Source organism: Panthera leo, chromosome D3 (genome assembly GCF_018350215.1).
Source record: "Panthera leo isolate Ple1 chromosome D3, P.leo_Ple1_pat1.1, whole genome shotgun sequence".
NCBI lineage: Eukaryota > Metazoa > Chordata > Mammalia > Carnivora > Felidae > Panthera > Panthera leo.
Genome location: NC_056690.1, coordinates 14,475,867 through 14,503,753, shown reverse-complemented (window position 1 = coordinate 14,503,753; position 27,887 = coordinate 14,475,867). Strand labels below are relative to the sequence as shown.

At 45.1% G+C, this 27,887-nt stretch overlaps 1 protein-coding gene and 1 long non-coding RNA gene across 2 annotated transcripts; one reads left to right on the top strand and one right to left on the bottom strand.

The window, feature by feature from the left end:
* Positions 1-24: 24 nt before the first annotated feature.
* RFC5 (replication factor C subunit 5) lies at positions 25-11,795 on the bottom strand. Its single transcript, XM_042909737.1, has 11 exons — positions 11,630-11,795; positions 10,022-10,086; positions 9,616-9,752; positions 8,373-8,452; positions 7,198-7,271; positions 5,264-5,423; positions 4,443-4,524; positions 3,918-4,047; positions 3,066-3,143; positions 1,974-2,028; positions 25-913 (listed from the first exon to the last, which is right to left on the bottom strand). Exons 1-11 carry the CDS (start codon positions 11,692-11,694, stop codon positions 817-819), a joined length of 1,023 nt encoding a protein of 340 aa, XP_042765671.1. The 5' UTR covers positions 11,695-11,795; the 3' UTR covers positions 25-816.
* Positions 11,796-11,893: 98 nt separating this feature from the next.
* LOC122203184 lies at positions 11,894-20,716 on the top strand. The gene is made up of 3 exons (XR_006195079.1): positions 11,894-12,255; positions 13,675-13,767; positions 20,101-20,716. It is a non-coding gene; the product is annotated as an uncharacterized LOC122203184 (long non-coding RNA).
* The last annotated feature ends 7,171 nt before the right edge of the window (positions 20,717-27,887 follow it).

Genomic DNA, 27,887 nt, shown 5'->3' with positions numbered 1-27,887 from the left:
GAAGGAGTCACTCGTAACACAGCCAACACGCAACCTGCTTTATTTTTATTGAGAAGAACACTATCATAAATGCAGCCTGTTGGCTCTAAAATAAACTGCCACACTGCACAGGGCCTCGTCCTTGCGGCTTCGAGTCCGGCCCACGCTTGCCTGCCCTCCTTGCATTAAGGAGGGAGTCCTAGGCCTGGCCCCCACGGGCACAAAGTGACTCTTCACTGTCCACACCGCAGTTAGGAACCTACTTTAAGAGGAGAAATAGATACTTTTCAAGTAAGGGAACCTGAGGCCCTGTGCCTCAGGTTAATGGGCCAGAAATCCATTAACACCTATTTTTTTCTTCATTAACACCTTTATAAAGTAGATATGGAGATGGTGCCACAAGTTAGATTTACACACTTGATTCTGGAGATGTTCAGTTTACCTTGAGTGATAGAAGACATTGGTACCACATGAGATTTGGAAGCCTTTTGTTCTAGACCAAAATGGGGTAGGCCAATTTCCTGCCATCTAAGCAGTTGAATGGTAAAAAGCCTTAAGGCTAAAAGAAAGCATTTTACTCTTTTTTCCTGTAAAACACAAATGGGCAGTGCAATAAGAGAGCTGTATATTAAAACTGTTTGGTATATACCTGCTCCAAACAAACACAAACATGGTACTTTTTAAACCTTTGCCCCACCCGTGTCTGGAACAGTTTTCCAAAACTCGGGGTGACTGTGGCTTCATCCCCCAGCCCGCACAGCAGGTCATCCCGTGACAGAGTCCCCTCTTCTCCAGTCACTGTGGGGCCCGCGAATGGTGGCGAATGGTCCTCAGCATTTAGGCCTCTGTGACGATCAGGTCCCTGGTGACCTGGAAAGCGGCTATGAGGGAACTCAGCTGAATCTTCTCGTTGGTGCCAACAGAAAGTCTGTACCTAAAAGAAATCAAACAAAAGGTAAGAATAGAGAATATCACGGACGGCTACCTTTTGACAAGAGAACAGTGGAGATCAAAGACGGAACATCTGCTGAAGGAGGAAAGGAGGCAGTAAAACTTTATCGTGAAGTCATCTTGAATGTGTCCCCTCACATTTTCTTCTCTACCCTGAACACTCATTTATAATTCGATCCAAACTGGTGAGGAAAAATTAAATAAAAAAATTGTTAGTTGTCAACGGCAGCGTCCTGAACTTAACTTTGTTCTAGCTGTACAGGGGTATGCAGAATTTACATGACTAAGGATTACTTCTTCACTCGCAAAATGAATTGAGAGAAATTACCATTCAGATTCCCTTCCTCTTAATTCACTGGGAAGTATGGCTGACTGTGGTTCTGTGCTCTAGTAAAAGGTAAAGCAGGACACCGGCAGTCTATCTTGCCACCTTTCAGGCGCCCAGCCAGCGAAGGCAAAATCACGACATTCACAGCGTGGGGCTAAGGGACCTAAAGTGCGCATGTGGAAAGCCAGTGATAGCAAATTAGAGCTGGCCCTGTGTTGGCCTCTGTTTTGAACCCAATGCTTTTGTCTACTTAAATGATAGCTGCCAGCTTCACTGGGGGCTAATAACTGTGTTTATGGAGCCAGGCAAAGTGGAAAATTGAGTTTATGTTTACTTTTCCCCCCAATATGCTTTGCTATGCCAAAATGCTTTAATAACAGCTGGATAGCCGCTTGTCCCCAAGTGACCTGGATGTCGGAACCGAAGCAGGCCTTCCAAATAACAGCATTTCTAGAACCAACGTGGACCAGGCCTCTGAGGCCTAAGGAGAAGCCTTTATCTCAAATATGTAACTGAGCTGAACCTGTCCTTATGTTTATTTGTATGTTCTTTAGATACGCAAATCATGCCCTTCCCCATGTTTCTTTCAGCGATCTCACCACAAACGAGATTGTGCCATTTATGAATGACGTAGACAAAATTGCAACCATGCAAGTAGGAGGGAAAAAAAACACTACAGGGTAAAAAAAGGAAAAGAATATTGGGAAATACTCACTCAATGTCTGCCATTTTGGTCAATAAATGTACTCGAACTGAAGATGGAAAGTCAACTGGGGGAAAAAACAAAATCAACTGAGTGAGGTCTGCCACTCGCTGCTACTAAAAAAAAAAAAAATCACACCATGATTAGGAATTTAAACATCAGGTGACACTAAACTTGTCTGGAGGCCTCAGGTCACCAGGGACCGCACTTCCGAAGAAGTGAACACTACAGGTTTTCAGTTTTTACGCATTTTGTGAGCAGGTTCCAAAGTGGTCACAAGGACACAAGATCGGCAGCACTGCTTTAGCAAGGGGGCAGCTCTAGAAGGGAACTGGAAAGCCCAGTTCTCACTTGCTGTCCCGGTTTTACAAACAAATGTAATCCACTGAATTTTAAACATCTATTCACACTCATTTCCCACAAAGGGCAGAGCTGGGCTTGAGTGGACCATGTTCTCGGGCAGCGGTTGTGCCGGTTGGCCCAGTGAGGCCTGGAGAGGCCCCGGCAGGACGATGGCGGACCGGCAGGACGAGTGTCTGTAGTTGGCTGTCGCGGAAGGAAGGGTTTGCCCGAAAAGGCCACACAGCAGATCGCCTGCAGCGCCTGAGAAAATCCTGATGCCCAGTTCCCTCCAAAAGGCCAACTGAATTGGTCTGGGGGGCTTCCTATACACTGCCAAGGAGGAGAACCACTTCTCTGTACAGAAGTTACGACCAAGTGTGGAACTTCATGTGGTTCGCTTCAGACTGCTTTGGTTTACACTGAAGACAGATGTTCCTACTCCTCTCCTTTTGGGGTAAGATACCCTTAGAAATTACAGGGTGAATTACAGCATACTATTTGCTGCTATAAAGTACAAACCCTTGGAGGAATGAAAGTTGGCCCTCAAGAGTTTCTTTCCCCAGCAGTTTTAGAGGTTGAGAGAGTAGTTGGGGAACAAAGTTTCAAATAGCAACAAGACAAAACTAAAACTGAGGGGTCAGGTCCATACTTCATTCCTGTTTCTTAGCTTCCAAAGTGGAGCCTCGTGTTCCCCCCCCACCACCCTTAAAGCCCGCCACACGCCTCCCCCTCAGCTTCTCAGCTAGGAAGAGCCTGACTTACCTCTGTGCACAAACAAGTGTATCTCTGTCAGGATGTCCTGTAACGCCAACCCCTTCAGCGTTTTCAACTCTGTAATATCTAGAGAGGAATGGTTACGGCAAAAGGCACAAATTCCAGGAGAAACCCGCTGCACACAATTTTGAAGGCAGACTCTGGTCAGAGTCACTTTGGGAAGTAGGGTTTTTAATCCTGACACGGCTGTTTCTTTCGATTTGAACCTGCATATGTTGGGCCCCAATTCTTATCATTATTTTATTGTAGAGCGAGAGTGTGTAAGGGAGAAGGGCAGAAGGAGACGGAGAGAGAATCCCAAGCAGGCCACCTGCTCAGCTCAGAACCTGACACGGCTTGATCCCAAGACCCTGAGGTCATGACCTGAACCGAAATCAAGAGTCAGACGCTCCAGCGACTGAGCCACCCAGATGCCACTCCCCCCTTCTAAAAAATTGTTTTTATCTTCAACAAGAGCCTCCTTCTGTCTCGTAGAGAACAGAGCTAAATGCATCTCCCAGAAGGCTACCCCTAGCTTTCCATTTCACCGCAAAATGAGAATAACAGTGGCCACTTGAAAATGATCACATCTGCCACCCCAAAGTCTAACTGCTTCTCTCATCCGTGAGGAAAGTGGCTTCAAGCCATACCCAGGTCAGAGCCCTTCAGGAGGAAGGGCTTTAAAGGCAGGGAGCCACTCCACCCAGAGACCTGTTGTTCCCACTAAAAGCTGACCAGATACATACACAGCCAACTGCCTTTTGCCAGTAGGGTGTAGACACCGGCTGCAGCCTGGGCTCCTGGGCCAAGTTCTGGCCTGAGGTACCTAATGTGCCGTCGGTAGGACGTGAGAAAGGATACTTCTGTAGGCTGTCGTGAAGTCTTGATTCAACATCCAGTCCAGAATGTTGGCGATGTCTGACTTGAGTGGGTGCCCAGTGCAGGTGTAGACGGTCTCCTCTGTCACCTTCCCAAAGGCCATATTGGTGCTCTGTGCAGATAGAGGGGAAGAATCATGGTGGGCATCACCACGGCGGGTCAGGAGGAAACCGGAGGCAGCGATTCAGGTAGGCGGTAATGTTATGTGGGTGCAGGGCAGCTCGAACCCCGCACGGTGTACCCTGGGAAGACCTGGCCTCGTGAGAGGATGCCACTGTGGTGTTACAGCTGCAGCGTCCTTCCCTAGCTTTCCCTTGTCTCCAGCAAATTATTCTTGCAATTTTTCAAAACACAAAGGTTAGGGGGAAATCTTTGGTATGTTGTGAGACGGAGATCTTACCAGGTGTAGATTTCTGAATTTCTAGGTTGGCTGTGCTGCTGCTTCTGTCTTTCTTGAGAAACTATTCCAAAGCAGTGCCTAAAGATTTGCTAGGAGTAGTACCATACCTGCAGAATGTTCAGAGCCCTTCGCATATCTCCGCTGGAAAGAGTCACAAGTGCTTTCATCCCGTCCTCACTTATGTCCACCCTGAAAGGAGAGAGGCAGGAGGAACTCAGGGGCCTGGAGAGCGCGAGCGTTCACCAAGGGAACGAGATGGCCTGGAATGATTAAGGCTTTGAAGTAACGAAAGAAAGGGAAGGACGGAAGGAGCAGAACTCTCCTGATCTATAGGACCCAGAATTCACTCTGGTTTTAAGGAATGTGGGCTTCGCATTAGCAGTCACAGCCCACTCAGAGTCTAGAAAGACCCGTATTTAGGACCAGGCATCGCCATGCTGAGCGACGGGCTTTGAGTTCTGTTCTGAGAGGAAAGAGCACCGGCGAGACCCGGAGCACGAAGCCAGAGCACCCCCTTCAACAGGCAGCAGCTGGGGTTGGCTACTTGGCAACCGATTGATTCTACAGAAGGCAAAGTCTCGGTACCTTCCCTTCTAGTCAAAAAAGGCTAGAGGCATCTTAGCAGAAGGGACCTGGCAGCATGCAGTCTCCAATGACAAAAGGAGAGTAGGAGGAAATCGGGACAGCTTCCACGGGGGAGGAGGATGGAATCAGGAGAAGAACCAAGTGCCGTTTACGAAGAAAGTCCAGGAGATACCAGAGAGGATGACGACAGCTGACAGCCCGATGCTTCCTCTGTGCCCGGCACCCTACTTCGTTGTCTACACACATGACACCTGTAAATGTCAACCGGCCAGCCATCCCAGAACCCGGCCTACGCTGCTCAGTCCCCAGGGCCCTCACATTCCCTGCTTTCCGATGTACTTACTTCTCTACATCTACAACATGTTCCAGGCGGGGAACCATGAGTTCAGGAGTCAGAGGACCGAATCGGAACCTCGTACAGCGGGACTGCAAGGCGGGGATGATCTTTGACAGATAGTTACAGATGAGGCAAAAGCGGGTATTTTCGGTAAATTTCTCAATCACTGGCAAGGGAAAAGAAAACAACCTCGTGTCCATTCGGATTCTTCAAAAGACCTGGAAACCCTGAACTCTTCCATGGTCACGTGAAGGGTACAGGAAACAAGAGGTGCAGATTGCAAGCATGGAGGGGACGCTACTGTAACAAGAGAGGCGGTCCCTGTGGTGGTCAGGACGGGGGCACCGGCCACTCTCTTCCGAAAAGCTGGTGAACCGGTCATCTCTACAGGATTTTATAAAATGCATCCTTTTTGATGACTTGCCCTGATTCTAGCACCCCTACCATTGCCCTCCATAGCACCCTGCCCCTGCCATCCCCCTCCATAGCACCCTGCCCCTGCCATCGCCCTCCCCAGCACCCCTGCCATCCCCCTCCATAGCACCCCTGCCCCTGCCATCCCCCTGCATAGCAACCCTGTCCCTGCCATCCCCCTCCGTAGCAACCCCGTCCCTGCCATCCCCCTCCATAGCACCCTGCCCCTGCCATCCCCCTCCCCAGCACCCCTGTCCCTGCCATCCCCCTCCAGAGCACCCCTGTCCCTGCTATCCCCCTCCATAGCACCCTGCCCCTGCCATCCCCCTCCATAGCACCCCTGTCCTTTTGCATAAAATTCTATGGCAGGTTGGTGATGCCCCACCTTCTAATGGCAGGGCCGGGGGTACCTCCGTGTGGACTGTCTGGTGCACTTTGTCTCGAAGCCTTAGAGCATTCGAGAGAGTGATGAATTCAGAGAGGCTTATGAAACACCAGTTTCACTCTGCAGTTTCCCAGTACTCTCGCATGGGGATCTGCCCAGACTGACAGCCATTCCACGGAGCAAATGCTGAAGAAAGGCTGCCAAGGCTTTTAAGATCAGAAGATACTCTAACTGTCCTCCTCCTCCTCCTCCCAAACATGGGCTGCAATCCACTCCTTCTCCCCCAGAACTCCGAAAGATTGTTCTTCTCTCCTAGTTGGTTACCTCAGAATCTTTTTTTTTTTTTTTTTACATTTATTTATTTTTGAGAGACAGAGTGAGACAGAGAGGGAGAAGGGGAAGGGCAGAGAGGGAAGGAGACACAGAATCTGAAGCAGCCTCCAGGCTCTGAGCAAACAGTCAACACAGAGCCTGACGTGGGGCTCGAACCCACGAACCGGGAGATCATGACTTGAGCTGAAGTCAGACACTCAACAGACTGAGCCATCCAGGTGCCCCCGTTACCTCAGAATCTTAATGCCAGAGATTACCAATGTCCTTTCAGAGAAATCAACTGCACCGGGCCCCTTAAGACAGACAACTAGCGTGATACTCTCCTTCCCTGCCAAATCATTCCCTTGGCAAATAGAGAAGTCACGTCAGCTTTCTGAGTGCGACAACATTTCCAGTATTATTTTCTTGGCTACTGTGTATCTCGGGGTACTGAGAGCAGAAAGGTCTACCTAGCAGCTGAGGAATACAAGACTTTCCGTACCCCCTCTCCTCATCGAAGAATGCAAATTCTCAGCCCCAAAATGAACCCAGTGGAAAAGGAGGATGCAACACCTGTGTCTGGTAGGACTTGAAAGTCCCAACAGGGCTTCTCCCTTTAAGCTGCTGCAAGGGGAAACCCCCACTACAGGGAGATTTTTGTTCTAGACCGTCGGGTGGGATTACACAGAGAAAGGGAAACCGATTTCTCTGGGCCAGAAGATGAACAAAAATTGTCAACAGCCCATGTCATTATCTCATGTCCAAAGTGCCTAATTCTCCTTCTAATGCACTCATGAGCCAACACACTATACCTGACAGGTCTTCCTACCTCTCCTCAAGGCGTTCTGGGCGTCTTGAGTCATGGCGTCAGCTTCATCCAAGATCACTAGTTTGAAGCCTTTCCTAGGAAAACAAATGGTACCATATGAAGATTTATTATTATTTTTTTATTTTAGAGAGACAGAGACCGTGTGCACCTGTGCAAGTGGAGGAGGGGGTGGAGGGAGAGAGAGAATCCCAGGCAGGCTCCACACTCGGCACTGAGCCCGACACGGGGCTCGACCCCACGACTCTGGGATCATGATCTGAGCAAAAATCAAGAATCAGACGCTCAACCAACAGAACCACCCAGGCGCCCCCGAAGATGTCTTTAATCTCCCTCCAATCTCCAGGCCGAAACCTACATGTTCACATTTGTGCCATCAGGCCGGGCCTCAGAGAGTCCACTCCTCCTTGACCTCTGAGTGAAGCAAACAAGTGTGGCTGTGCAGAGGACATGCCCATCACTCTTTCAACTCTTAAAGGGAACTGAGGTCTGACTTTTGCACTTTTTGTCACGCTGCTGCCTCTGGCACCTTCACCTTTGTCTCCACTCCATGTCCTGTTGCTCTGGCCTTGCTTTTTTCCACCACCTCCACTCCTGCCTGCCTTCACCTTTCCCTTTTTATCCATCCTGATCACAATTTATTTTTGTTTAAATTCAAACTAGCTTAGGGGCACCTGGGTGGCTTAGTCGGGTAAGCATCTGACTTTGGCTCAGGTCATGATCTCACGGTTCGTGAGTTCGAGCCCCACGTCGGGCTCTGTGCTGACAGCTCAGAGCCTGGAGCCTGCTTCGGATTCTGTGTCTCCCCCCACTCTCTGACCCTCCCCTGCTTGTCCTCTCTCTCTCAAAAAGAAATAAATTAAATAAAAAAATAATAATAAATTCAAACTAGCTCACCTGGTCCTAGGATGTAATCGGTCTTCAGTTAACTACTAAAACAAAGTTAATGCTTCCCCAAGGAACTTGCTAATATAGCAAGTTCTGAGATGATGTTTTATTTTCACATTTGCATTATATCTTACCACCATCCTTGTACTTTATCTCTTTTTAATGGCTACTTTTGACAAAGGCATTGTTTACCTTTATAGACTGGCAAAGGGGGAGGATTTAAAACATTAAGCTCTGTCATCTCACTGATCAAAACCTCTAGGGAGAGAAATTATACAAATAATTCTTACTTAAATATTGTCCTTGTGCTGGCAAAGCTCAGGATTGGTCCCCGAACGATATCTATTCCTCGGTCGTCTGAAGCATTCAGCTGAATGTGGAAAAGAGAAGCCGAAATAAATTAGACACATGTTGGTGAATTCTCTGGGAATTAATTTATCTTTTCATCAGTCCAGCTCGGCAAGCTAGGTCTCTAGGTCTAACAACTGCTAAGAGATAAACACTATTAAAAAACCAAGATCACAATTGTATTTAAAACTCACAACTCACTAGATTGGTACATTACATTCTGAAAGGCCAACAACTGTGTTTCCTCCCCCTTTTGAGGACAATCACCGACATACTCTGGAGGAATAACTAATTGGCCTGGTCACAGTGAACACCTCTGGCATGAGCAGAATCGTGTTCAGTTTTAGCTACCGCAATCCAGAGCAACCCCGAAGTTACCAAGTCTTTAATGCATGGAATTAAGAACACTGGTGGCAGCAAGGTTCTAAGATCTCTGACAACAAAAAAAGTTAAACATTTTTTTTTTTGGAATAGACAATATTTAGAATTCTGTGATCTAAGTCTATCAGTCAAATCTCAGCAGCAGATGGCAGACTCAAAACTCAGTGGTTTGAAGAGAATTCCGTGAAGAGAGATTTTAAAAGGTATTGGTGGGGTGTGGGGAAACCACGAGGGCTACGCAATCTCTCTGGGACTATCGGGGCCCGTTACCAGACCCAGGTCCTCAGAAATGAGTTGGGGGGTGATGTCGGCATCTGGAGAAGGCAGTGCGACTTGCTCTGTGGTTCAGGATGCTGTCAGCCTGTGGTGGCCCCCAGGGCAGAACCAGGCATCGTTCTCCTCTGACTCCAGCCAGGACCCCTATTAGCCAAACCTAACCAGGAGCCCGAGGACCAGGCAGCCTGCAGTCAATATAGCTTGGCCTTCCAGGGCAAGAACGGGGTGGAACAACATGAAGAACAAATCTGGACAGCAAGCTACTGAGCGACCACTCCCCGAGTGACCACTGAGTGTTTGAGTAGAAGTTGGCAACGGCAGAGATATTTATCTAGCCCTACAGCTGCCCCTATCTAATGCCAATCCAGAGCGAAACATCAATTCCAGGAAAAGTGACTCGAAATATTTTATGTCCAGCAAAGCAACTTACTTGTAAAGTAAAACAAATCTAAGAAAAACAAACAAACGACAACAAATCTAAGAGAACTAAGAGACTCTCCTTTGTAGACTAAGAATAATCCTATTTACCTCCAAGACCATGGAGCCAAATTCCTTATCTTTGTATAGCTGTTTAGCACAAGCTAGGATAGTAGAGGTCTTTCCTGTCCCTGGAGGACCATAGAGAAGCAGGTGCGGCAGTCGGTCTTCGCTAATAAATTTCTGAACTGAGGATTGGGAGGAAAGAGAGACCCCATCAGTTTCCGGGAGTTGCCTCATTCGCCGTGGGCCCTTGAGTTGGGCTGAATGCACATCAACCTCACATCCAACTCAGAGGCAGATGCAGGAATGAAAAATGGGAAGGACTCAGCTCTTAGAGCAACATTCCATAAAGCTCAATCAGATCTTTCAAGGTTATGACTCAGCAGAGACATCACCAAGAAATTCATACGGGTCCTCCAACCAGACTAACAGCAAATGACACATGGATGCTTACTGGTACTCAAAATGTCCTGATGAGAAATCAGATCATTCAGTGTCTGTGGCCGGTATTTTTCAACCCTGAAATACAATTTAGCATGGATTATAACATATACAAATGTAAGGACATGCTGTTACGTGCAAAAGAATCCTTTCATATCCTAACAAAAAGAGGAAGAGAAGCAAAACCCTTTAAGTTTGAATACAGACCCCTGGTTCTCAACCAGGGGCAATTTTGTCCTCCAGGAAACACTCGGTGATATCTGGAGACATTTTCAGTTGTCACAACTGGGTAGAGGGTGCTACGGGCCTCCAATGGACAGGCCCCAGGGATGTCACTAAACATCCTACGATGCACAGGATAGTCACCATGTGCACACCCACCAAATATCTAGCCCAAAATACCAATAGTGCTGAGGTTGATAAACCCTGCTCTGATTTCCCCTCTCCAGCTGTCTGTCTATAAATAATCTCAACCTGGCTGGGCACCTATCATTTCAAAGTAAATTAAAAACTGAACTCGTTCCCAAATACACATCAAAGATGAATGGATAGATAAATGGCGGTCTATCCATACAAGGGAAGGCTATTCAGCCATAAAAACGACTGATGCACTGATACCTGCGACAACATGGATGAACCTTGAAAACATGGTGCTAAGTGAAAGCAGCCAGTCACAAAAGGCCACAGATTGATTCTATTTATATGAATACCCGCAATAAGCAAATTCAGAGAGAGAAAGTGGATCAGTGGCTGCCAGGGGTGCAAGGGGATGGGGTGGTAATGGGGGAGTCACTGCCAACGGGTATGGAGTTTCCATTGGGGTGACGAAAAGTTTTGGAACCAGGCAGTGAGATGGTAGCACGACATCCTCAGTGTACTTAGTGTCACTGAACTATGCACTTTAAAATGTTCACGAGTGTAAACTGTATGTTGTGTGTTTTTTCCACGATAGAAACAAACTGAACTCCTTACTAGACAAGACCAACTTGGAGCTTTGCGAAATCGAGCCAAATCCTATCAGTTTCTAACCATCATTCAGATGCAGCTGTGAAAGTAAGACGGTTTGGAGTGCAAGCTCTGAATTCACCTGGGTTCAAATCCAAACCTATTTTCAAGCTCTGGACCTTAGGCAAGTCATTTAACCTTGCAGTATTACAACTGGAATAATAACAGCACATACCTCCTAGGGTCCTTGTAAAGATCAAACATCTAACAGGGTCCTTGGTGATCTAACAGGAAGCCATTTAAATACCACTTACCTAGGGAGCGTTATCATCACCATTATTTCAGTTTAGAATTTGAACAATAACTGCATTGAAGATTACGCAAGAGTAGAGGGCATTTTGGCACGGAAGCCGATGCAAAGTCGGAAGGGACCGAACCGCTACGCTGTCACCCACCGCGTAAAAGGGATGGGGGCGGTGGGATTAGGGCAGCGGAAGACATGACAAAAGTTCTAAAAGAACGGAGGGGACAGGGGAGTTGCGGGCGCCAAGGCGAACTTCTGGGGCTCAGTTCGGCTGCAGGTCGGGGGCGGTGGAGCGAAGTCGGGCTGCGGCCGCTCCACTTGACCACCCAGGCCACCGATCCCCTTCCCCGCGGCAGCCGGGCCTCCTCCTACCAGGGCAGGTTTCTGATCTTGGCCTCCGCGGGCTGCTGCTGCTCCTTCTTCGCTGAGGTCTCCATGGCGGGGTGAAGAAGGTGTCCGGGTCCGCTGGAGTCGTCGCGTCCCCCGGGGGCCTGCACAGCCACTAGCCACAAGCGGACCCCGGGACCCTGGCACTTAGAGTTCGCGCGCAAAAGCAACTCTCGCGAGATTTAGCCGCCAGCTTCCGACTTCCTCCCTGAGTCCCGCCCCCTCTCCGTTGCCAAGGCGCCGGTTACCACGTTACCGGTAGGCGCCGGCTGCCAGCCTCCCTCCGGGTCCGCCCTTTTAGACCCGCGCTGCCCTCTAGCCGGTGCGGCTGGGCTTCCCGAACCCCGGGATGTGGGGGAGCTGGAGAGGCAGGGCCACCCCTTGCAGCCGCCAGTCAACGTTACAAACTAAAGTCTCACGGTCAGTGCCAATTCCAGCCACCACCAAAGTTCAAACACCTACCGTTCAAAGGAACAGAAAGCCGCCAGCGCTAAAAAAAAAAAAAAAAAAAATCCGGAGGAAAAAACAACCCCAAATGATGGGGCCAGTTCTTGAATATAGATGCCCTAGGAAAAAAGGCTTGAAATACCTTTTGGCCCCAAAGCTGGGAGGTGAGTACTTTGAACTGATAAACGACTCCAAACACATACATTTCCAATCTACCGCCCAAATCCATGTCCCTCGCCCAACAAAATCTAGAGAACCAAGCTCCAGAAACAAGTCCACAGTGAAAACAAAAAATAAACTTCCAGCTAGGTGAATATGTGTACCTGGAAAGGGCTAGTTATTAAGCACAGAGGGCAGGGTCCCTGATCTGAAGATCAGAGAATCAGTACTAAAATTTTGGTTGGGGGGTGGGGGGTGGGGGTGTTTTTTTGTTTTTGTTTTTTCTGAGATGAGGTGATTATAGATCACTTTTATTTTCTTCTCTCCTGCTGATCTGTATTTCCCGGCAATGAGTATGTATTACATCCATAATAAGTGGTTTTGTTTGTTTGTTTTGTTTATTAACGTTTGAGAAAGACAATATGGAGACAAGATGAGGCTGGCCTGGATTCAGAAGTGTTCTTTTTTTTTTTTTTTAAATTTATTTATTTTTATTGTTTATTCTTGAGAGAGAGAGTGAGAGCGTGAGCGGGGGAGGGCCAGAAAGAGGGAGACACAGAATCAGAAGCAGCCTCCAGGCTCTGAGCTGTCAGCCCAGAGCCCACCAGGGGCTCGAACCACGAACCGTGAGAACATGACCTGAGCGGAAGCGGGACGCCCAACCGACTGAGCCACCCAGGGGCCCCAGAAGTGTTCTGATTCAGAAGTAGCCGCTCCTTCCACCTTATTACATCACTGACACCTGCTCTAGGAACACAGTAGAGGGACACTGGGGCAAATACATGATGGCAGTTATGCTTTACTCTAGCGCCTGCCTGGGGATTCATCTGAATCTGGTCAGATGTGGCTTGTGTGTGATATGACAGTGCCCATATTCTCTGCTTCGTCCCCAGCCAACTCTTAACTTTGTTCAGTTCCTTCGTGTTCACTCCGCCGCTGAGCTTTGGCCAGCTTGCTTCTCTCCTTGTCCAATAATCTCTACTCCAAAGGTGTCTGTGAGGATTAAGGAACACATGTAAAGCATCCAGTACATTGCCACCTTACTCTCTCCTTCCCTTCTAGCACACTCTCCACCCACCCTGTTCTTGCTTCAAAAGCTTCCTCTCAAGCCAAACGTCCTCAAGAATTGGCTGGTCTGAGTATGCCCGTGAGGGTTCATTTTATGGGTTACGTGACTGGAGTCTGGATGCCCAGAAAGGTGGTAAAATATTATTTTGGTGTCTCTGAGGGCATTTCTGAAAGACATTGGCATTTGAACGGGTGGACTGAGTAAAGAAGATCACCTCACCAGTGCGGGTGGGTATCCCGCAATCCACTGGGGCCCTGAATGGAACAAAAAGGCAGAGGAAGGGTGAATGTGCTCTCTTTTGAGCTGGGACAGCCATCTTCTCTAGCCCTCAGACATCGGCGCTCTTGATTCTCAGGCCTTTGGATTCAGACTGAATTCTACCACCAGCTTTCCTGGGTTTTCAGCTGGAAGACAGCAGATCGTGGGACTTCTTGGCCTCCAGAATCACGTAAGCCTATCCCTGTGGTATATAAAATATAAATATGAATATAAAAATATGGAACATAAAAACATAAAAATATATAATATTGACTCTAAATAAATGTTACTGATGTAATATATGATATATAAATAGTACATATGATGTCATATATATGTTTTTTAAATCTACATAAATATAGATATAAATTACACATAGATAGCCATTGTGCTAAGGGGCCTTTGCATTAGAAACGTGATGCTACCATCTCCTTGAGCTGGAAGACATGAATGAGACTGGACCGAGTTCTCATAAAACGCTGTGTGCACTGTTGTTCAGTTTGCTTGGAATGCAGAGTTCTTCTGAGTAATATTATATAGTTATGAGGTCAAGTATTGTGTGCCTCCCCAGTGGATCGTAAGCTCATTGGGAGGCAACGCTTTGATTTATTCAGCACTGTATTCCTGGTGCCTAGAATTGTGCATGGCTCAAAGGAAGCACTCAATTAATCATTGTTCCATGAATGAATGAATGAATGAATGATAATAGCTACTATTCATTAGACAGTTACTATGGGCCAGACAGTGTTCTAAGTGCTTTACATTTATCATACCCACTCAGTTGTTGTGATAAGCCAAAGCATCTACCGTTGGCCCCATTTCATAGACGTGTTGAGTCACTTGCCCAATAGTTTAGTAGGTTTTGTGGCTCGGTATAAGGGGCACAACTGGATCTTGCCAGGACAGTGTGATTCTATAGCCCGAACTCTTAGCTGCTAAGCTTGTATGGTCCTGGGACCAGCAGCAGCATCCCCTGGGAACTTGTTAGAAATGGTAATTATTCTTCTCCCCACCCAAACCCACTGAATGTGCAACTCTGGGGGTGGGCCCAGCCATCTGTGTTGTAACAGGCCCTCCAGGGAATTCTGATGCACTCAAGTTTGAGAACCACTGCCCTACCCTCTACTGCTTTTCAGTTCCTGAACATCTGATCACTTCACTTTCTAAGAAAGAGAATGCCACTCACGTGCGAATGCTGGAAGAACAAAGGTGTCCATTTAATGTTGTGAGTGTGTTTGTGTTTGTTTTTGTTATTAATTGAAGGTATAGTAACTTTGGGCAAGTTACTTAATGCCTTTGGACCTCAGTCTTGGCATTTGTAAAATGGGCAGGGGTAGGGGGCTGGACTAGAGACAAGGATGGCATTAAAAGCATCTGAAGATTTTACAAAATTCCAGTACCTGAAGTCCGGCCAGACCCATTAAATTTGGCCTCGGTGTGGGGTGGGACCAGGGATTGGCATTTTAAAAAGCCTCCGAGGTGGTTCTAACAGCCAAAGTTGAACTAGGGCCTCTCCTAAACCAATCACAGCAATCTTCGTCCCCTGATTGGCGTAAAGGTGAGCATGTGACCCAGTTCTGCCCAATGAGATGTAAGGGAAAATGGCAAGGTGGCAGGGGGTGGGGGTGGGAAGAGGTCCCTGTGGGAAAATTTTCCCCGTTTGAACTCTGTGGATCCTTGCCCTGGGTGATCTTTAGCTTTAAAGAGAAAGAGATAAAGACCAAAATTACAAACTCACATGTCTCTAAGCAGCCTGGGAGTTAACTACGGCCTGCGTCTAGGGTGGCGGAGTTTGTAGATGAAAGATTTAAGCAGGAAAGGACTGTAGTAAGGAAGTACTGGATGGCTCACCATCAGTCACAAGACTGGAGACCCCGACTTCGCAAATGGGGCAAAGACGGGCCAAGGAACTGCAACCAAGGTCAAAAGTAGGCCACGGAACCAAGCCAGTAAGGAAAGTGCAGCTCCTGCGGACCTTCGGAGGCTACTACCCACGCTGCCGCTAGAAACTGGATGTCGCTTTCACCATTTCTGCTGTCAGGGAGAATTCACCAATTGTCTCCTGCACTGGATGCTAACTAAAGCTAGCGCCCCATTAAAAGCCTGGGGGAGACATGCGTAATTGTCCAGGCCCAGGTCACATGCTAGTGAATCCCCGGTATGTAGCTTGAATGTCGGGAAATGACCCCGCCTCCCACCAGGACTTGTAAACTGAGGACATCCTTGAATATAGGGCAAGGGTGCAGATACCGGTGGCCAAAAGATCATAAACGTCCACACAAACGTCCACTCTGCCAGTATTTGGCCACGAGGGACGGCCTCCAATGTCGCCAGCACTTCTGATTTTTTAAAGGAAATCAGAAATTTAGATGTTTATGTGAAATTACTGTAAACATGGGCAACTAATTAAATTTCTTTTTTTTTTTTAACGTTTATTTATTATTGAGAGACAAGAGAGACAGAGCATGGGCATGGGAGGGGCAGAAAGAGAGGGACACACAGAATCGGAAGCAGGCTCCAGGCTCTGAGCTGTCAGCACAGAGCGGGAAGCGGGGCTCCCACTCACAAATGGGGAGATCATGACCTGAGCCGAAGTCGGACGCTTAACGGCTTAACCGACTGAGCCACCCAGGCGCCCAGGCAACTAATTAAAAAAAAAAAAAAAAAAAAGACACCTGGTCAAGCAAAAATGTTGGATTACTTTATGACTTTTTATTTCCTGTGGACAGATGATCAGGCAAAAGATGCAGTCACTCCTTACGCTATGCCTAGATTGTAGACATTCTGGGAGGATTAAGGGTAAATCATACTGGTATCTCTCTGTGAATTATGACATTGATGAGCATAGCCACAAACTTTTCTTAGGTAGGGACACCTGGGTGGCTCAGTCGGTTGAGTGTCCGACTTCGGCTCAGGTCATGATCTTGAGGTTGGTGCGTTCGTTCGAGCCCCTGGCGGGGCTCTGTGCTGCCAGCTGGGAGCCTGGAGCCTGGAGCCTGCTTCTGATACTGTGTCGATCTCTCTCTGCCCCTCCCCTGCTTGTGCTCTGTCTCTCTGTCTCTGTCTCTCTCTCTCCCTCTCAAAAATAAATAAGTACTTAAAAAATAAAAGACAAAACAAACAACAACAACAACAAAACCCTTTTCTTACGTAATCAGAACCAGATGTGGGAGGGCTTTGCAAAAGAGCAGCTCCTAGAGATGGCAGGATCAGAAGTTACAAACAAAATTAGCAACGAAAGGCATTTGCTCTTAAAATTGAATTAGGGAAAGGGAGCCCTGGATTTTATTACTCTCAGCTTTGGAACAAACTTGGCTTTGGACACAGTACTTACTGCCTTAGTTTATTTTTAAGATTTGTTCTTATGAGAGAATGGGCTGCGAGGCTATCTTTGGAAGATGCTGGCAGAAGAAAATCAAACTGGGTCTTTCTTCTGAACATGTTTATACTGGTGAAATCATGTTTAAATGAAGAGCAAGGACTCGAAGGAGGGAAAGATCTCCCAAGGGCTATTGAAGAGTGTGTGTAGAGGAAGGGCCATCTTCTTTGGTGACCACGGCAAAATCATCGACTGATAAGGAATGTGAATCCTCAGATCTTTTGGGGCACTTGTTCCCTTCAATGAGTTTCTCTTGTCAGAAGCCCCCAAACGCCCCACATCAGGGTTTAGGAAAACCACTCATCACCCCCTAACATGTGTTAATTGAGTAACTAAGGAATGGTTATTTATCGATTCCTAAATCTGATTCTCTTTGAGATTGAAAGGGTGATTCATGTGAGTTTGCTCCATGGGCTCAAAAAATTTCACGTTTCTGAATTTTTTCTAAATTAAATATAACCTGGCACAAGTTCCTCCACTGTTTCTGCCTCAAGTCAAGGGAGTTTGGAAACGCATTCGGTTGGAGTTGTTGGGTTCCTTGACTTTCCCGGGATCATTCTAAAAGCCTAGGAGGTTGTGGGGAAAGAGGCCAGGAAATTTGAGTGAGGGCCTTCTAGTGTTTATTTTTTTCTGCAGTCTATCGGAATAGATGCTCCTTGCCACAGATTTGAGGTTCAGGCTTCCCTGTACCCCTCCTTCAAAATTCTTCCACCTTCTCCTCCTCACCTACTAACTCAAAGCGAGGTCCCGGGATCACCAGTAGCAACACTCTTTGGGAATTTGTTAGAAATGCAGGGTCTCTGGACCCACTCCAGAGCTCCTGAATCAGAGTTGCATTTTAACCAGGTCTCCAAGCAGCTGGTGTGCAGATTTTCGCCGAGAAGCCCCAGATACCACATAATGTATCTCTCTCCCACCATTGTGCTCCTCACTGCCACCGTTCTGCATCTCTAGCGTGGAATTCAGGGAGTCAGACCTCTGCTCTCTCAAGTAACACTCCCACCTCCTCACATTTTGATAATTCAACTCCCAGTCCCAAAGTTCCTAGGCATCCAAGCTCCCCTGAGCCAGGCAAACCCAAAACCTAACCCCCAGGACTCTGAGGCTTAACTGCTTGGGGAAAAGAAAAAAACAAAACCAAAAACAAAAACCCTTAGTCTTCAGTGATGAGTCTACAGTAGAAAGTTAAGTCCAGTTAATTTCTCAGTCACATTATTTTGTCACATACATTATTTTGTAACAGGCCCTCCAGGCTGGTGAAGTTTTAAAAATATTTCTTCTTCTGGAGTCTTTCCTGATTCTCTCGAGTTTGAGACCCGCCTAATTGCCCTGGGCTAGAATCTCTGGGGTCATCATGATTACAAAAAGAGGAACAGGCGTTAGTTAATAAGGAGGGGCTGGCAGTGTAGTTACATTATGCTGGCTCTGTTTGGTGCTGGTCTGCCCATGGAACACACCGCCTTTGGGTCTATGAGGTGGAAACGCAGAGGCCAAAAGCAGTTGGTGCGTACCTGTCGCACAATCTGTGTGCAGAATGAGGGGACTGTTTATCTCCCCTCTCTCGTCATAGCAGGGACCCTGGGAGATGTAAGGATGTGAGAAATAGACCTTAATATTGGCAAAAGACCGTAGATTCAATTCGAGGATGAATAGTAATAAGAAAATGCAAATTACTATCATTACTTACGTTGCATGGCAGAGTTACACAACACTTTATTATACAGTAGATGCTACACAAAGCACTGCTATTTATAGACATTTTGTCCTGTTCCTCCAATCCCCCTAAACCCACTCTTTCAAAGCATTTGGCCCAAGTTCAATGGCAATGTGCTAAGAAAAATGCATTTATCTCAAATAAATGCAGTGCCGAAAAATCAAACGAGAGAGCAGTACTGAAAATTGAAGAGCCAGGCTTGCCCCAAGTCAACGTGGAGGAGAAGTTTTAAGCCTGAAGATATTTTAAGTGTTTCGAAGATATAGGGTTCAAAATATATTTTAAAAACTTCTTTCAACTTAAGAGAAAGTGTATTTTTTTTAAAGGGAGCCACCTTAGAATTCAGTCGTGTTCCAAACTGAAAATACTTGGCAGATGTGCAGGAAATTAAAATATCTGGCATGTTCATTAATATGAAGATTGGACAGTCGTGTCTTGAAAAAGTCATAACATTTAAAGGCCATTTAAAGGTACAGATTTAAAAAAAATTTAAGGAAAGCAAATTTCTTTCTTAAAGGGGTATCTAATTAAATTTTCACGAATCTCATGGGAGTAAATGATTTTGTGCCCTCTGCTTTAATCTTGTTCTTAAATTTAAGGGATGTTGGACAAAAACAACATGCTCAGTATGTCATATTTTGGCAAATGTCAACCAGAACTGGCTTGTTAAACATGGGTTATCTTCAGTTTGTGCCAATTAATTAATTTAAAATGTTTTCTTAATGCTAAATTCAAATAAGTTCTTGGTTTTGATACAACGTCTAATTTTCTTCTGTTTCTCAGGTGATTTGAAATTATAATTGAGAATAAATTTCACAAAATTAACACATAAAAGGGCATCACTGGAAACATTTTCCATTGCATAATTCCAAATGCCATGGAAATGGTTGGCGTATTTGGATAGTCATGGAACTTAATTCCATACGTACATATTTCAAAATTATCCATCTGCTCAACACCAGGAAGGGTTTCAATGGTAAGATCTTGGTGTACCCAATTGTGGAGAACTTGGTGTGATAAAATTTGCAAAATCAAAATCGTGTTATTTCTTTAAAAAACAATTAGTGGGATTAGCAAGTTGGTCCAAGCCTGCAATATGGTGTTATGAGAACAAGAAAACGAGATCCTTTATTCACGTCTCCCTGTACTCCTGTGTGACCGCCAGGGAGAAGGTGCACGCAGAAGTTATGAACTAAAGGTAACGCCCCAGATTCTGAGGACTAGGTGACGTTAGCTTAAGTTTTACTGTTAGCCAAATGAGACCTTCTCACCTGAAATTGTAAGCGCTGAAAAAATAACACTGACATTCAAACCGTGCCCTAAGTATGTTTATATTGGAAAAATACCTTGACATCTTTAGTCCAAGTACTATAAACTATCCCAATACTAGTATTGAGCTATAGTTAATTCACTTCTCCTTTGATTTGTAGCAACTGTATAAACAGAATGGGTGCCAATTATTTATAAACACATAAATAAAGTGACCGTGGTAGATTGTCTGCAAAGATGGTTGCTGGCCATTCCTCCCATCCCTATGGGTGCATGAAGCTCCTCCTCTCAAGAGATGGAGTCTATTTCCTCACTTCTCGAAGGCTGGCCTTTGACTTGCTTTGACCACGAGAACATGGTGGCAATGCTATCCCGGAACTTCCAAGCTGAGGCCTGGAAGTTTACACTTCAGCTAGAGGGAATACCATCTGCTGTGTCAAGAAGTCCAGGGATTCCTGCTGGAGAAAGAAGCCAATGGGAGGGGACTCCAGGAACTCAGCTGACAGCCAGAAGGCCCCGGAGACATGAGGGAGTCCAGCCAACACCACAAGAAAAGAGGCCCAGCTGTCCTATGCAGTCCCCAGTTGTTCAAGCCATTTTGGCTAAAGCGCCAGCCCTGTGAGTGAGGCCATCGTGGGTCTTTCAGCCCCTCGTGAACCCACCCCAGCTAACACCACATGGAACACGGAAGAACTGTCCCTCCATGCCCGGCCCTAATTCCTGACCCACACACTCATGAGCAAATAAAATGGTTGTTATTTTAAGCCATCACATTTAGATGTGGTCTGTCTGTTACATCCCAGTAGATAACCTCACAGCGACAACTTTCTAAATCCTTAAAATTGGGGTTTACTAAATCTTAAAACATTTCGGAGGCTGAAAGGAAAAGGCTAGTAGAATATTCATTAGCCAAAGCTGTCATAACTAAGGGAATTTTTTAAAAGTCCTTTTGAAAAAGTTTTGTGGCTGTGTTTATAAACTATCTCAGTTGCTAATATTTCTGTCACCGAGAGGGATTTGTTTGTAAGTTAGCTAATGTGTAACCTTGACCATAGCAATGACAAGAGTAGTTACTTCGATACTCACTTCATTTTCACTTGGTGTTATGTAAATGCGAAATTCCAAGGAAGGTGGGAATAATGAAAAACAGCATTACAAACTGGGCCCTCTGCTAAGCAGTCTGAGGCTGCAAATGTTATCTCTATAGAGCACACCCGACACACACGTATATTAATAGAAATACTTGTGTGCGTGTATACCTGGACCTAAGACCAAAAGCAATTTACCTAGGGCTAGAACATGCTTTAAGCGAGTCAGAATTGTTATTCAAATTATAAATATGACTTGCAATACTAGTACTGAATTTTTAAAAACTTGGCCACCTCACGTTACCAAATTTGCCAGCCTTTTGACAATGGTGTGTGTGGAAACATTGCTGGCAGTTTTGTCGACCTCGAGATTTTTTTTTTATCTGCAAAATTGGGATAGATTTTTTTTTAAGAAAAGAACATTTAAATTAGCAGGTGACATATGGATCAGATACTAGCTATATTTGGTGCCTGTTCACTAGAAAATTACATAAAAGGATAGTTAGGAAAGGAGGTGAAAAAGAACCAGCAAAAGGAGCCAAATACTAAAGGGAAGAAAAGTCTAGTTTATACATAAGACATTATTAGCATAAGGCATTTTGTTCTGTAATGTAACTGTTGTAAATGTAGGAAGAGAATAGGAGAAAAGTGGTAAATATACAGAAAATAAGAAGAGAACAAAGTGAGTTTTTAGAAAACCAGACTCATGCACACAGAATGAAGGAAAGATCTATAAACTAGTCTACTGGGTTTCCATTTTTGGTTAATATTTTGGATTAGATCATGTAAAAACTTTTCCCACATTTGATAGTCATCTAGATAATGCTGGATAAAATATAATGACACCAGAAAAAAAGGGGATAATCTTTAGGAGTTAGCAAAACAGAGGGTGAAAACCAAACTGGTAAGGACTATCTTCATGGAGCTGGGGAGGGGTTTCAGTTGTAAAAGTCCCAAAGGACAGGGGACAAGACTGGGGGGATGGAACTGTGGCCTCCACATAGACAAGGACCCTCAAAGAGCTACACCCTTAGGGAAAGGGTGGAGGGATTAGAAAAACTCATCCAGCCAACATAGATAATAAGGAAGCTTATCTCTTTTTTTTCTGGACCCTGAGTAGGAAAGAAATGCCCCCTCTGAATTCGTCACAACAGGACTATACTAACATAGGTTTAGAGTTCAAATTTATACAACGGGGAAATGAGCTAAACAAACTCTGAAAGGACAAACCTTCAGCCTAGATGTACCAGATGCCCACAAACAAAGATCTATTTGTTGAAAATTACAAAACACACAAGGAAACAGTCCACCATGAGCGAGAGTCAACAGAAACAACCAACAACAAGATCAGATCCCCAACACTTCAGATAATTGGTTTATTAAAGACCCATTTAAAATACATTGGTTGACAATGATTAAAGCCACAAATAAATGAATAAACACAAGAAAAGAACGACTCTTACAGTAGTTTTGAAAAAGAAACTAGGGTGCCTTCACCTTGGTAAGCGATTTTTCCCTTTATCATTGTCAGTGGAACCAAATATTCAACATGAGACTGCACCTACGCATTGTATATTAACCAGAAGCAGTAAAGTTTCCCCATGAGTCATCCATTTTCACTCATTTAGCAAACATTTATCAATATCTGCAATGTGCCACCAATTGTGCAGGGCCTGGATTGGGGGCGTGGGGAGTGTTCAGCAGGTGAAGGAGACAGACTCTCCAGAGGAGCAGAGAGAATTGCAGGCAAAACAGACATTTAAATTAATTTCTAGCGTGATGCATGTACCCAGGATGAAGGGAAGAAAACAAAGACCCAGGCTAGGAGGGGCCTAGGAAAACCCTAAGGAAATGATGCTTCAGCAGAAATCCAAAGGATGAGTAGAATTTATCCTGATGGAGGGAGTAGAGGAAGCTGTCCAAGCAGAGAGGAGAGGATGTTGGAAGGCCTGGATTCAAGATAGGCTAGTACCTTTGAGAGTCTGCAAGAAGGCCACTAAGGTGGAATGAAAAAACCAGTGGGGGTGTAAGGTGTATGTGTAGAGTCACCATGTGAGGCTGAATAGCTCTAGGGGCCATGTTCTGAATATCATTATATGCTAGGCCAACCAGTTCAGATTTGGATTTATCCTGCAGGCACTGGGGAAATTTGGGAGAGAAAAGACCCGTCAAATTTAGGCTTTGGAAAAGACCTTTCTGGGGATGAGGAGCTAGATGGTTTAGAAAAAGGTAGACCCGTCATTCCTCAAGGTTGTTGTAACCACAACAAAAGGAAGTTCTTATCCTCCAAGTTTTGGGGGAAAATACTTGAACTATTTTGATAAGCATCAGTGGGGGAATAAAACAGTTAAGAGGACGTAAGCTTGGAAATACATCCACTGTGCATTCCTAAATGCAAAGACAAGCATAAGAATAATATATAGAACACACTTACATTTTTACAAAGAGAAATAAAACCTAAAGTCATCCCTGCATACATGTGTGTGCGCAGTAAAAAATATATATTAATATGAAAGAAAAGCTCAAAAACTTCCAGCCCCCTCTTCTTATTCTTCAGGCTCCTATTGTGGATAGGTGTTGAAAACAATAACAACGATGCTTCCTGTTTTCAAATTCACTGCTGATTGTCTAAAGGAATGAAAAAGGAGGAAAACTCAAAATTGCTCCAAGGTCAAAATCATGACTCCCTCACTGGAAAGTGAGCTTCCTGGAAATAAGCCACATGTTTTATTCATCTTTGAATTTCCCCAGTCCCTGGCATGTAAGTGCCCAATAAAAGTTTATTGGATGTGAGAATAAGAATATGGGAATTTGGGAATGCCCTAAAGGTTATGCAGAAACTGGCCAGAGATTACATTTTGGAGAGTTCAGTTCAACACATATTTATCAAGCCTTTGTCGTGTGCCACCCTGAGCTGGCATGTAGGGTGAGGGGAGGCGGTTGTGTCTAGCAGCTTAAAGTCCTAACCTTAGCAACAAGCAAAGGAGGATTAGAAAGACATGGTCAAGGGTACCTAGCAGCTTTGGAGTTAGGCAGACTGGGGTTTAAATTAGGATTCTTCCACTGACCAGCGGTTTGACCAAACATAAAAAGCTTAACCTCTTTGGTCCTCCACTTCCTTATCTGCAAAATAAAGATTATGATAATAGTGCCCACCTCAGAATGTTGAGAGACAGAAATGAGATATTCATGTTGTGCACTTAGCACAGTCCTTGGGACAGAGTAAGCTCTCGGTTCACATGAGATATTACTGTAGACAAATGTAGGGCTCAGATGAGTGTGTCTGCTTGGTGCTACTCTTGCCAGTTACTCTAGAATATCTCTTTGGTAACTTTGGTAGGGAGAATAATGGTCCCCCAAAGATGTTCATAGCCTAATCCCTGGATTCTGAGAATATGTTACCTTCCATGGCAAAAGAGTCTTTGCAGATGGGGTTAAGTTAAGGATCTTGAGATGCAGAGATTATCCTGGGTTATCCAGTGGGTCCTGTGTCATCATGAGAGTCTTTATAAGTGAAAGAGGGAGGCAGGGAAATCAGAGAAAGGTATGGCGGTGGAAGCAGAGGTTGGAGTGCTGTGTTGCTGGCCGGAGGTCACAGGTCAAGAATTGTGAACAGTCTTTAGAAGATGGGAAAGGCAAAGCAGTGGATTCTCCCCTGGAGCCAATACCTTGACTTTAGCCCAACAAGATGATTTTGGACTCCTGACCTCTAGAATTGTAAGATAATAAACTTGTGTTGCTTTGAGCCACTATCTTTATGCTAATTTGTTACAGCAGCCATAGGAGACTCATACAGTAATGATGGACAAAGAGATGGGCTGCCCAGACCGTATTCAAGGAAAGACTTGCTGTCCCGTTGCCGGGAACGCAATCAAGAGATGGCCTCTGCTGTCGGCTCCTTTGGCTTCTGCCTTAGCTGCGGAGAGCTGTTCATCCAAGGTCATGTCCTTTTTGGGGCAGCTCACACCAGGTGACTGAGGGAGGCAAGAGTGGGATGGGGCTGTGCAAGCCTGTTACTTTGGCTCAACTCAGAAACTCTGACAGGCAATCATTGCCACAGAGCTTCCTGTGGGTTTGGCGGAGGCTTTGTTGGACGTGCACCATGGTTGGGCTTTTCTCTCTGCCCAGTTCTGCTTTGTTTAGAAAAAAAAAAACCAGTTCTCCCTCCTGTGTTTCTCCTTTACTCTCATACTACCACACTCACAACACTTCTGACACCAGATACATGGGGGTTTTCCCCGCACCAAGCAATTCTGCAACACCAGCTGGGTGTCCTACAATTCAACTCAATTCTGACACTATATGCAGATAGCATCACATCCCACGGGTTCAGCGCTCAGTCTTGCCAGACTGCCCCCTCAACCGCCACCCAAGATGCCTGCTACAAGTCCAGCTCGTCACCTATACTTCTGACTGACTGGCTGTAAATCAGAGTTCTTGCAATTCCCTTCTCAGGTTCAATCAATTTGCTAGAGTATCTCACAGAACTCAGGAAAATAGTTACTTACATTTACCAGCTTATGAAAGGACGTGATAAAGGATACAGATGAGCAGGCAGATGGAGAGATACATAGGGCGAGGTCTGGGAGTGTCCTGAGTGCAGGAGCTTCTGTCCTTGAGGAGCTGGGGTGTGTCAGCCTCCCAGCATGTGGATGTGCACACCAAACTGTAAGCTTTCCAAACCCCAGAATAGTGGGATTTTATGGACGCTTCCTCATGCAGCATGCTTAATTATTAACTCCATTTCTAGCCCCTCTGCCCTCTCTAGAGAACAGGGAGTGGGGCTGAAAATTCCAAGCTTCTAATCCTGGCATGGTCTTTCTAGTGACCAGCCCCCATCCAGGAACCCATTCGGGAGGCTACACAGAGTCGCCTCTTTGGATCAAAAGATGCTCCCGGAGCTCTTATAGCTTAGGAAATTACAAGGGTTTCAGGAGCTCTGTGCCAGGAGCTAGGGAAGAGACCAGCTTTTATATTTCCAATTATCCCACATGCTTCCTTCCACTTGTTTCCACAGATGTTGAGTCCTAACTGTTGTACTTCAAACTCTGTTTCGGTATTCTACTTCCAGGAAAATCAACCTGTATCAGAAACCCATCTGACAGGGAAGAACTATATCTTTGAGATTGTAGGTCACTATTTAACTGTCTGGATTTTTTAAAACTTTTAATTTCTTTAAAAATAGAGAATAGTAGTATTTCATCCATAATTCTTTCACCAGTGTGTTTCACTGCTCTTCTGTCCCTTTCTTAAAACATAAAATAACATAACGTAGCGTAACATAACATAACATAACATAACATAACATAACATAATATAACATAAGGGAACGTAACATAACATAAATAAAATAGAAATAAAAGCAAAAATCTGAGTTAGAGGGGCACCTGAGTGGTTCAGTTAAGTGTCTGACTTTGGCTCAGGTCATGATCTTGCAGTTTGTTAGTTCAAGTCCCATGTCAGACTCTGTGCTGACAGCTCAGAGCCTGGAACCTGCTTTGGATTCTGTGTCTCCCTCTCTCTGCTCCTCCCTGACTTGGTCTGTCTGTCTCTTTCTCTCTCTCTCTCTCTCTCTCTCTCTCAAAAATAAGTAAACATTAAAAAAATCTTATTTAGATCTGGGGATAACATAACCTGCTCATGTTGTAAATAGGAAAGCCAAGTATAATTGCATTTGTAATTTTATGTGCGCAGGTAGTAATTTGCAGTGTTTAGGTGCTAGCCAAGTTCAGCTGAGGAGTAGAGATCTCATAGGAAAGTATAAAGTGGTCTTGTCTCCTCAGATGCAAAAGAGGGCACAAAATTCATCCTTTGGAGGGCTCACCCTCTGTTCATATGTATGGATATTTTATTACCTGATTCAAGACATTTGAGTTTTATTTAATAAACCATTGTGAAATTTCCAATTAAAGCCAGTATATTGGGAGACACCTTTATTTCCTCTTCCTCCCAAAATCTGACTGAAAGACAATAAAGGGATGAGAAAGTACTAACTCACAAGGACAAAGAGAGTGGGAGAAGAGACAATAGTGGATAAGAGATTTCAACAAATACTGGAAGACAAAAAGTTGTTGGGGGGATTTCTGGTAAACATGGCAAACTAATACTCTACATTTGTCTTTGCTTCTTCCAGAAACCCCACTAAAACAACATGAAGGAGGGGCACTTTGCTGGCTCAGTCAGTAGGGCACATTGCTCTTGATCTTGGGGTCATTTCAGGCTCCACACTGGGCATAGAACTTACTTAAAAAATATATTGGGGCATCTTGCCAGCCCCATCAGTAGAACATAACGACTCTTGATCTCAAGGTTGTAAGTTTGAGCCCCACATTGGGTGTAGAGATTACTTAAAAAAATTTTTTTAATTAAAAAAAATAAAACAACATAAAGGAATAAAAAATCTATGTATTAGATATAGATGTGCCACACCTGAGGGGAGAGCAGTCACCAGCTTTCCATCTAGAATTTTTATACCCAGCCAAGCTGTCACCAGAGTAACAGAGCAAAGATATTTTCAGACATGCAAGGACGTAAAAAAACTATCTCCCATTTACCCTCTTTCAATAAACTTTTGGAAATGTACTCCAACAAAATGTGAGTAAAATAAGAAAGAGTGAGATAAGACTCTAAGGAAGAAGAGATTCAAAGTGAGGAAGAAGCAAAGGAAATTCAGAGGACAATGGCAAAGGGATGATTCAAAATGACAGCTGTGCAGTAGGCCCTAGAGAATAACATGTCCTGATTGGAGTAAGAAAACAAAATCTGAGAGATCTTGGAAAAACACGGAACTGATTCTTTGAATGTAGAGAACATATTGTTGATAAACCTATGACAGAAATGTTGGAGCCCTTGGAAAATTA